Below are 11005 nucleotides of genomic sequence, written 5' to 3'. Positions count from 1 at the left end.
ATATAATTTCATTGCAGCGTTTGTGAGGTTCAGTCGTTGTGTTGTAAACGACAGTAATAGTCTAATTCATCATGGCAAGATTACCGAGAACACCGCTGCTGGTGTTGTGGTTACAGTTACTACGAGTAAATTACTCTGTTTAGAGTTAGAAGCTGGAATGGCCGATTGGTCAGGGTCCGCGTATACTACACGAGGGACCCAGGTTCAAATCTCGGCTACGTCTCCGCGACAGGAGGTTGCTGGCCGTAGATGTTGACGCTGCAGCTGACGGCAACCGTTTTGATTCCGGGGATTACGGAGCTACTTCGCGATGACGAATTAAAATTTGATCGAGCTGTTTCGAAGGGAATGGTGCAACCTATACCAACGACCGTTGGATGATAATCGTCACTAAATCGTCAATAGGATCACTATTTCTCAGATCAATAATGTATGTTACCCTACTGTGTCCCTCGACTTGTAAGCAACACAAAACGAGACGTTACTTTTTCTGAGAAGCCTGACCTTTAACTTCGAGTAATTATCGTGGTACTTATAAGCGCTAATATTTACCGTGTAAACACAGCAAACGTCACGAAACTGCTAGTACAACCAACAACAGGAAACCTCAAGGGTAGAGCATCTATATGAATGACAATGAATCTTGATCGTATAGTAGCATCATTTCATCATGCCACCACCACTCTCATAAGACACCACAGCTTAGTTAGGGCAGTCTCTGGCGAGATGGCCGGGCTTACCACACTTGAAGCAATTCCTTCCCTCAGAACCTAAACACATACAAAATGACAATTAGACATACAGATGAACTCTCACGTCCACGAGGAGCACGCTCGCTCTCGGGCCTAGTGTCCTCGTTGGGGCAGTCACGAGCAAGATGACCGGTCTGGCCGCAACGGAAGCAGGCCCGAGTATCGGGTTCGGTGCAGTCCCTAAGATGGACATAACAGGGAGCTCACAGTGTGTTGTGTTACCTGGCAAAATGACCAACTTTGCCGCACTTAAAGCAAGGCCTTTGGTTGGTCTGCTCATTAGGGCAATCACGAGCGAGATGGTCGGGCTTGCCGCAGTTATAGCAGTTCATAGGGCGACGACCAGTGGGCTGAAAAAAGGCGAGAATATTAATACCACACCTCTAGTAACTCCTACGCGACTGCTGGAGGCCTGAGGGCAATCTCTAGCGAAGTGACCGGGCTCGTTGCAGATGAAGCAAGTCGAGGAAGAAACGCGATCAGTAGTGGTAGTGGCGGCGGTATCAGCCATGGTTAGGAGACGTATGATAACTAAACCCTATGGGCAACAGTTGCTGCAAAGCTCGAGATAGCGTCGGCATAGAGTATTGAACAGAATACAAATCGATCATTATGGCGAGCGCTAAATTAAAATCTTTGTGCAGTCTAGGCAGAGGCGGAGTGAAGTCGCAGGTTCGCTCCCCGGTGGAGGCGTTTTCTTTCCTCGTCTCAAGGAGATTCTCTCGTTTAGTGCTAGAATTAGCCTTGACTGCTCATACAGTATATAGCTACTCACCGCCATAATTTATCGAATTTTAAACTTGCCGACGATATCGCGCGCGCCTTAGTGCTCGAACTTCCACCACCGTTGGAGACATGTAGGAGTTATCGTCAGGAATGGACTCCACATTCATACCTGCGATTTTGATTCCTCTGGCCTAGTTGAATTCAACTACGCTCTCAAGTAGTAAAGCTCAGCAGTAAATAATGTAAGAAAACTTCCTCTAAGTTTATCGTTTTCTCATGAGGTCAATTCCGAGTCGGAATTTCTTTTCATCAGTCGTCATTTCCGACTATCTGTGACCCTGTTACTCCTACTAGGCTAGTGTTGGAGACGACTTGACATACGTTTTTATGGTGTAGCATTTATAATGATGTTCTTTATGGTCAGATTCAGAATAGATCAAAAATAGAGACCATCGTGCTCAGTTCATATTAATTTTACGGAAATTTATTGTTCATCGTCTTAGTTGATAAAGCGGAAATTGTTTTCAGTACCCTGGAGTTTCACAACCCGTTTTACGTGAAGTGGCGTGATACTCTGAAAAATATGATATTCGCGGTGATATGTAGTAGTCGTGAAATATGTTTTTAGTGTTCTTCATATCACTAGGGTGAAACTCAAATGGAATTTCTATCAACAGTTTCAGCATGGCATATATATGGTGATGTAGGAGACAAAACTGGAGAGCACTGATATTTCCTACGATAACTATATCTACATTTCGATGATATGAACAATGGAGTTTCACGATCCTGATGTGAAAGATATATTTCACGACTACTACTGCATATCATCGCGAACATCGCGTTTTTCACCTAGTTTTACGCCACTTCACGTAAAACGGGTTGTGAAACTCCAATGTTACTGGGATGCACTACTTCATCTTGGAATTCTCCACATGGCACCAGTAACACATTCCTCACTGAGTTTCTCATCTGAATGTCACCACATTAAAAGCATTTTCCCCATTGTTATCAAAACGGTTATTATCCTCAAAACTGGCTGTGGGGAGAAAACACACACATGTGAGCTGGTATTACTTTTCGCGTATCAGATGCTCTATAGTGTGGTCGTTTCCTATGAGTGTGAACTCAGCAGCTGCTCCGAAGTGGGCGTACAAGCAGTGGAGACAAGTTTACATTTATAGTATATCTGTATAAATAGAATTTGCTTAGGAATTTTAGGATGAGTGTCGTCGTGGTCGAGCCAGTTTTGAGGATAATAACCGTTTTGATAACAATGGGGAAAATGCTTTTAATGTGGTGACATTCACCATTCAGTGAGGAATGTGTTACTGGTGCCATGTGGAGAATTCCAAGATGAAGTAGTGCATCCCGATAACATTGGAGTTTCACAACCCGTTTTATGTGGGGTGGTGTAATTCTCGGCGAAAAAAGTGCTGTTATTCGCGGTGATATGCAGTAGTCGTGGAATATGTTTTTCACTAGTGTTTTTTCATATCACTAGGGTCGTGAAACTTCATTATAGGTTCCTGAGTGATTCGCCTCTGAACTGACTATCGAGTTTACTGATGGAGTTTCTGAGGCATCACTTTTCTTATAGGGAAAGTTTGCTCTTGTTTTTGGAGTGGCAGCGGAGCGATGCATGAAAAAAGTTCAATTGTATAGCACTCGTTTTACTTTAACGGAGTTGCACCCGTTTTACGTTAAGCGGACGGTGATATGCAGTAGTCGGGAAATATGTTTTTCATATCAAGGTCGTGAAACTCCAGTATATGGAATATATGATATAGCCGATGTAAGAAGAATGCGTTCATCTGTAATAATCTCTAACACGTATTACCTATAAAATACAATGCAATATTATAAAACCACAATAATAGTGTTGTCGCTAGTGGTGTTGGAGTATGTGTTGGACTTTCTCAGCTGAGCTCAAGAGGTTACTCATTAATTATAGAAGTTCACATAGGATGCAATAAGAATTCGCCGTAATTTCCTATCATAATTTTCATATTGTTACCAACAGATGTTGTTGGTTGACCGTGTGCATATTTTCCACGCTTGGGAAAAGCTACCAAGAACAAATTAGAATCCCCTAAAAATTTCCTATCATAATTTTCATATTGTCACCAACACATGTAGCTGACCATGTGCATGTTTTCTTCCAACTGCTATGAAAAATTGAGGTCATTATGTTAGATTTGTAATGTATTTAATCCTGTCGGAGATGATGAGCTGAAAGTGTGGTATAGCTAGCAGTAATTAAATATCAAGTTTCATGTGAAAAAAGGATTTGGTTTTGGGATAGAGGGATAGGCGGAGCGAAGCGATAAACGAATGTTGTTTTTGTAGTTATTGTTCTGGTTGGAGTTTTTACTGATTTTCTACTATGTCGTTGAAGGTGAGGAAAGGGTGGCGTATCTTGAGGTTGAGTGAGCAAGATACAAAATAGGTCCGGATGTGTAACTGTTTTAGGCCCGAGAGCAGAAGCGACTTAATAAGGAACTTGATGATATCCGTTCTCAATCGGAAGAGAGTTCGATAAACGCTGATATAGTTGGAGATGATCTCACACACTGGAAGGTAGTAGTTCCTTGAGGGTCCCCGGTTCGATCCCTGGTGCCTCCTTTTTTACGCATTTTTCTGGAAATGCACAGATATCGTTCAAAACAATGAAGTTTCACAACCCGTCTTACGTGAAGTGGCGTATTAGTCTGGGAAAACGCGATGGTATGCAGTAGTTTTTTTGTGAAATGTATTTTATTGTTTTTATTACTTTTATATTTTTATTTTTAAAAAATATATTATATTTATTTATTTTTTTGTTTTTTTATTGTTTTTTATATCACGGTCGTGAAACTCTAGGGTTTTCAGGAAACTTGAAAGGAAAATATCAATTATGTTTATATCTATGAATACAATGAGTTGTGGTATGCAATATTCTTCTCTGAGCCTCGATAGCACTCCCGGGCTCATGTGAATTCGGGTTCACACAGAGTATTCATCCGTTCTAGCAGGAGTTTCGCGGGGTGCGGTAGTGATTTTAACAGTGTAGTTACTACATGGAAAAACAGCCCCATATAAAATGCGCTACTGTTTGCAATTCGACGAATTTTCCAGTGAGAGGTAGCCCATTAGAAAGGTCTCGGAGAGCGCGTTCCCAGTGGGATCTTTGAACGCTGTTTGCTTTGCTTGTTTTTACTATTGTCATAATTCTCTTAATTTTAGGGTCATTTGGATGGCCCCCCTGCTACGCCCTACGAGGGAGGTCACTTTGTGATCGATATTACTATTCCTGCTGATTACCCGTAATATAATACTAATACCACTCCTTCTGCAACAAGTCTAACATACAGATATACACCACCAAAGATGAAGTTTGATACTAAGATATGGCATCCTAATATTAGCTCTCAGACAGGTAGTAGTAATGGTTGTTGATTTGTAAAAAGCGCGCGCCCGGAAATTATAACTACAGGTGCTATTTGTCTCGATGTTCTTGGAAAGGAGTGGTCGCCAGCGCTTACTATTCGTACGGCTCTACTGAGCATTCAGGTGAGATTGTTGGTATTACATATTATTAGTTTTGAAAAACGCGGCTTGAAAATATTTGGAATATTTGAAAACACGTCACGTGTTTTACGCGTTAATCATTGATCATATGTTTTTTGCTTGAGTGAGACGTGAAGTATGTTTTTCACTAGTGTTTTCCAGTGTAGGAAATATGCACATGGTCAACTAAATGTGTTTTCGAGCGAATTTTGGGAAATTTTTTATTGATTTTCCCTTTTTTTACTAGTGTGTGGAATATGCACATGGTCAACTAAATGTGTTTTCGTGGGAATTTTGGGATTTTTTTATTGATTTTTCCTTTTTTTACTAGTGTGTGAAATATGTACATGGTCAACTACATATGTTTAGGGAACTTTTATTCATTTTTGTATATTTTTACCCGAATTTTATATTGAGGAAAGTTCTGATGTGAAAAGCGAAAATTTTTTTCACGCCTTGCTGTCTTGCGCGGAACCCGATGATCCTCAAGATGCTGAAGTTGCTAATATGTAATCGTAACGGAGAGGCAAAGTTCGCTCAGTCGCGTTTGTTGATTCCATCAATGAATTTTACATAGGTCCCCGGTTCGATCCCCGGGTTGGACATTTTTCCGTCAAAAAAATTTTGCGCATATCTCTGCGAGCTGTTTGCAGAACCGATTTTTGCGCAGAACTCGGAATATAGAGGAGTCGTTTGATCTATCTGGTGGCCTCATAGTTGAGCCAGAATAATTCTGCACGCATGCACAACGCGAAAGTGCCTGTTGTTGTGGTATATGCTTCGCTGGCTGCGCGATGCGTGATAAAAGTTAATATTGGATTTTCACCCGTTTTTTGTGAAATGGCGTAAAACTCGATGACAAACGCGATATTCGCGGTGATATGCAGTAGTCGTCGTGAAATGTGTTTTTAGGGTTTTTCATATCACTAGGGTGAGACTTCAATTTTGATCAGGTACAAGTCTGATAGGGAATTATTCAACCAAACTGCGAAGTACTGGACTGCCACCTTCGCGTGCATTGAGGCCCAAGCGCCCCATGAAGAGAAAGTAGTAGTGTGGGAAAATTTTGAGGACATTTTCGGGAAAATTCGTGTCGTTTGGTATACACTTTTACTGGGATTTTCGAAAAATAATGTCAATTCTTTTGGGCTCACCTGAGGAAAGCGAATATAGATTCTAACACTACAAAATTTGGAGTAGAAATGTGTGTCGATTTGATATGAAAATGTGAAATTTGTGTTATTTTCCGAAATTTATAAGACTAACGATTTGAAGTATATCACATAAACAATTCTAACATTGGAGTTTCACACCCCGTTTCACGTGAAGTGGCGTAAAACTCGGTGAAAAACGCGATATTCGCGGTGATATATATTTTTCACTGTGTAATGTTATGAAGTGTAACTTCCCGAGGCTGTGATAGCGACAAGTTGTTTACTATCGTTTATCCAAGAATAGGAAACAACACATCGGCGCATATCAAACTGGCACGCACTGTATAATGGAGTTTCACTCGTTTTACGTGAAGTGGCGTAAAACTCGGTGAAAAACGCGATACTCGCGGCCAGTAGTAGTCGTGAAATATGTTTTTTCACTATTGTTTTTCATATCACGGTCGTGAAACTTTAATATTTTTCCCGAAAATTTTTCAAGAATATTTTGGTTTTCAGATCAAGAATATGTGCGATATGGGTTTCCCGCGCGAGATGGTAGTCAAAGCTCTAGAGTCCAATAATTGGGACGAAACTGTTGCTTTGAATAGCTTACTCGAGGGGTGATCCTATATCGTATTGCTGCTGTACATATTGGTAACTTCTGTTGTAGTTTCGGGATGCCAATTTTCGAGAATTGTGTTGGTGTTAATTTTTTAAAGGTTATGAAGTTCACTATGGAAAATTTCGCATTTCTATTTGAGTTCGTGAATAGAGAAACTCCTGAGTTCAGCAGAGGAAAGCAAACGTATATTCCAACACTAAGTATTGGCGTATTTCTGGAAAATTTACCAGTATTAGAATATGTGTTCGCTTTCCTCACCTGAGCTCAGGAGTTCCTTCCGGAGTTTACATATGAATTCGAGTAGAAACCAATGAGAAATTTGATCGAAATTTCCATTTTGTCACCAACACACAAACGTTGTGTGAGTCTACAGATATATGCATTTGGTGAAAATATGAAAATTGCGAGGAAAATTATCGTTGGTTTTTGTACCCTTTTTCCCCGAAATCGTGTGTAAATTTTCATAATGTGGTGGGGAAATTTACGAGCTCAGTTGAGGAAACGAAACATATATTCCTACACTGTTAAACGTGTTGAAAGCCAATACTCGATATTCTAGTAGTACAGTTGTTAAAGTTTACGATGCGAAATACGAAAAGCAGCTCTATGGTGGAACTACGTCCACCACAAGCACAGGTAAGGTGTCGTTTCTGGGCCTAATTTGAATCTTTGTAGTAGGACCTAGAAGATTCGCCTAGAAGAACGGAAGGTCAGCAAGGGAATAGACTGCAGTTACCGAGGAATCAGTCACATCCGGGATGGGTGAGCCACGTTTTATTGATAATTTTCCCGAATTTTTTCGTAATTTTCCACAATTTTTTATAATTTTTCATCATTTTTCATAATTTTTCATAGTTTCTCATCATTTTCCACCATTTTTTATAATTTTCATAATTTTTTTTTCATAATTTTTCGAAATTTTTCATGATTTTTCGTAATTTGTTTGTAATTTTTCATAATTTTTCATGATTTAGGAAAAATTTTTGCAAGTGTTTTTCTATTTTTCGAGTTATGATTATATTTATTGATACTCCACGTTCTTTTCTATTTTCATTGGGGTTTCACCCGTTTTACGTGAAGTGGCGTAAAACTAGGTGAAAAACGCGATATGCAGTAGTCGTGAAATAAGTTTTTCACCAGTGCTTTTGATATCACTGGTGAAACTTCGAACACCACTTCGAAGGGAATTGGTTGTTCACTATCGGCAACTGTGTAATGCACATGGTCAACTACATGTGTTGGTGACACTATGAAAATTCTGAGGGAAGTTCCTAGTGGTTTCTGTACACTTCTACCCGAATTTGTATGTAAACTCCTAAGCTCAGCTGAGGAAAACGACTTCACACTCCAAAACCATTTTTTTCGTAAATTTTCATTTTGATCAGGTTCGCGATTATGGTGATGATTCTGAAGGCAGACAACTCGAGCTCTCTGAGGCTGTACTGAAAGTAAATGAGTTTATGAAATGGAGTATAAAAAACACTAGTGAAAAAATAGTTCACAATTCACTTGGCGTGAAACTACAGTTGGGCCTAATAAATAGGAATGTGGTGAGCTAGGCCTTCGTAACGAAGAAGCGGCGCTCGCTTAGTCTCGCTTAGTTCTTGATTGAATCAATACTGTCCTTCTGGTGAAATGTGGATGAACAGCAGTGGTGGCACTCGAGGACGTATTGATCCTCCCTCCTCTGTTTTTCGCGGTATTTTACGCGTAATCTCGCGATAAATGCGGGTTTTTGTGAAAAATAAAATGCACTAGGCACTTGGTAGAAAAAACAGCTTTTTCGCGGTTTTTCGCGGTATGGGTTCACCGGCGATCGGACATTTCTCTATCACTTGGGCAGTTATATTCCTCCAGCATCAAGTGTGGCTTTGTTCAGATGCCTTTTTTCGATGTCAACAGATTTAAAGTATCACAGAAACCAGCGAAGATTCAAAATGAAGTTTCGAAATGCGTAAGTTTTTTTTGCGCAATTTTTCCCCGGAATGGAAATTTTTTAGGTACTGTGTCGGGCTATGCTTCTTGATTTCGGTGTGGATAATTTTGATAATATCGAGAAACCCATGCGGCAATCAGAACTATGCCGTTTACATGATTTACATTACGTAGGTGGAACATTTATCTTTACGACGACGAGAAAATTTATTTACTTCATTAAATGCAATTCGGCGATCAGGTACGATTATACTTGTATCAACTCATCCTGTCGGGAGAAGCTCGAGGAGCGGTAGGGGTCTGCGGGAATACCTCGATTGTTTGTCAGAAACTATACACCTGGTTGGTGACATTATGAAATTTCAGAGAATTTTTTGTTGGTTTCGCTGAAGAAAGCGAACGTATGTTGTAATACTTCAGGGAAGGCAAAAGTTGAAACAACTTCGCGCGAAAGCGGCCGACCGATTGGAAGCGTTGGAGCGGCCTTTGATAACCGTCAGCTATGGGTGAGTCTGCGAGGCTTAGTGCAGTATAGTGTAGAGGGAAAATATGCACATCTATAACACGTGATGATTCATCAAAACATCAGTACGATCGACACCAACCAGAGTACGGATTGTGGTGACTGCAACAGACCTGTCTCCCTCAGCTATTAGCTAAGCTATGTAGTTCCCATTTGCTATAGCTCTTGTATACTTATATCCTCCTACGATACATACAGCTCTTGCGTTCCACAGGATCACAAGATAGTAGCACTTACTCATCGTCAGTGTGGCCGAGTGGTCTAAGGCGTCAGAATGAAGTTCTTGTGGAGAGATCCACGCGGGTTTGAAGTTCGAATGATTATATTCGAAGATTTATCAATGATGATAATATGAAAATTCTGAATAAATTTTCGGGAAAATTATTGTTTACCCCAGTGTGAACTCCTCCTAGGATTAGTCGTGAAAATTGTACCGAACATATATTCCTCCAACACTACAACAATACAAGTATTTTAGCGTAGTTCATTCATCGCCTTAGAAATGTCTATCAGGTATGTCGATGGTATTACGACATGCGTGAGGAATCATCATAAGAAAGCTGAGGATCGTCTACTCAACCAAGGCCTGCTTGAAGTAAGACGATGAGTTCGTTGTTGGTTAAAGTTGCTTGTCAGATCGAAAGAGTTTACAGAAATAGCATCGCTCCGCTCGAATCTAAGTCACTCGTGCGCTCGCGTTCATCATCACCGAGAGTAGTGCGAAAAAAGAAGACGTCTATGTGAGTAGAAAAGTAGTGACATCAATCTGTGGTTGAGTGTATCATCATAGGTTTGTACCAGACTCTAGCTTCGCTGAGTGGCATGGATCTGCTAAGCTTGTGGAGCAACACAAACTCAAGGATGCGTTAAAACGCAGTAGTGAAGCTCATGTGAGTGACACAGTCATATTTTATAATTTTATCTGCGAGGATCGAACCTTTGGCTCGTCGGGCTGACTTACATCAATCGTTTTGTGTAGACTATGTGGGTTCGCATGGCGTTGGAGGCCGATGCGATGGAAGAGAAGGAACGAGCTGGGTGGATACAGCGATCGCAAATGCGGAAAGAAAAGAGAGAACGAAGTGAGGAAAGAGTGAAAGCGAGTGAGTTTATTATTATGAAAATTTCAAAAATTTGGAGTTTTTCTTCTCTTCAACTCTTAGAAATTGCTCAAGTCAGATCGCGGAAAGCTGATACCTGCAACGATTTGAAAAGATGTGAGTGAAGCGCACTCTGAAGAATTTCCCGAGGATTTTCTATTTCAGCCCAATACGAACGCGAAAAATATCTTGCTGACAAAAGGGTACGCGCAGAAGTGGAGAAAATGAGGTTGGATGTTCACGCAAAAAAAGAGGCAGAAGTAAATAACTCATTTACGAATCACCTTCACAGTGGTGGGAATATATACACATGGTCAATCACATGTTTTGGTAGAAATATGGAAATTCTGAGGAAATTTTTGGGAATTTTATCGTTGGCTTTTCGTACACTTCTACCCGAAATCGTGTGTTGATTTTCATAATGTAGTGAGGAAATTTACGAGCTCGGTTGAGGAAACCAAACATATATTCCCACACTGGAAATTCACTTGTTGAATTTCAGATCAAACGTTTTTTCACGCAGTATGCAATGCGGCTTCGGAAGCGTCTTCTCTCGACAGCCTGCCGATTGAGTTTGGACAAAGGAGCGGTATGATTTTGATTTTTTGACTTTTGCAAAATATGTTCACATTCAGATGCTACAT

The 11005-nt window shown here is 40.4% G+C and overlaps 4 protein-coding genes across 4 annotated transcripts; 3 read left to right on the top strand and 1 right to left on the bottom strand.

The window, feature by feature from the left end:
• Nucleotides 1-487: 487 nt before the first annotated feature.
• On the bottom strand, nt 488-1292 carry Pmar_PMAR022368 (cellular nucleic acid binding protein, putative). Its single transcript, XM_002785573.1, has 4 exons — nt 1150-1292; nt 975-1102; nt 817-932; nt 488-770 (listed from the first exon to the last, which is right to left on the bottom strand). Exons 1-4 carry the CDS (start codon nt 1261-1263, stop codon nt 703-705), a joined length of 426 nt encoding a protein of 141 aa, XP_002785619.1. The 5' UTR covers nt 1264-1292; the 3' UTR covers nt 488-702.
• A 2572-nt stretch (nt 1293-3864) lies between these two features.
• Pmar_PMAR022367 (ubiquitin-conjugating enzyme E2-25 kDa, putative) lies at nt 3865-6805 on the top strand (the record flags this gene model as incomplete). The annotated part of the gene is made up of 8 exons (XM_002785572.1): nt 3865-3876; nt 3951-4058; nt 4704-4783; nt 4832-4896; nt 4954-5030; nt 5605-5624; nt 5981-6074; nt 6698-6805. 8 exons carry the CDS (start codon nt 3865-3867, stop codon nt 6803-6805), a joined length of 564 nt encoding a protein of 187 aa, XP_002785618.1.
• Nucleotides 6806-7385: 580 nt separating this feature from the next.
• On the top strand, nt 7386-9248 carry Pmar_PMAR022366 (hypothetical protein; the record flags this gene model as incomplete). The annotated part of the gene is made up of 7 exons (XM_002785571.1): nt 7386-7439; nt 7482-7565; nt 8189-8251; nt 8683-8757; nt 8804-8908; nt 8980-9030; nt 9159-9248. 7 exons carry the CDS (start codon nt 7386-7388, stop codon nt 9246-9248), a joined length of 522 nt encoding a protein of 173 aa, XP_002785617.1.
• Nucleotides 9249-10243: 995 nt separating this feature from the next.
• On the top strand, nt 10244-10486 carry Pmar_PMAR022365 (hypothetical protein; the record flags this gene model as incomplete). Its single annotated transcript, XM_002785570.1, has 2 exons — nt 10244-10343; nt 10425-10486. 2 exons carry the CDS (start codon nt 10244-10246, stop codon nt 10484-10486), a joined length of 162 nt encoding a protein of 53 aa, XP_002785616.1.
• Between the last annotated feature and the right edge of the window lie 519 nt (nt 10487-11005).

The sequence above is a fragment of the Perkinsus marinus genome (assembly GCF_000006405.1).
Source record: "Perkinsus marinus ATCC 50983 genomic scaffold scf_1104296932410, whole genome shotgun sequence".
Taxonomy (NCBI): Eukaryota; Perkinsozoa; order Perkinsida; family Perkinsidae; genus Perkinsus; species Perkinsus marinus.
The sequence above is the reverse complement of the archived record's forward strand: the minus strand, read 5'-3'. Positions and strand labels throughout refer to the sequence as shown.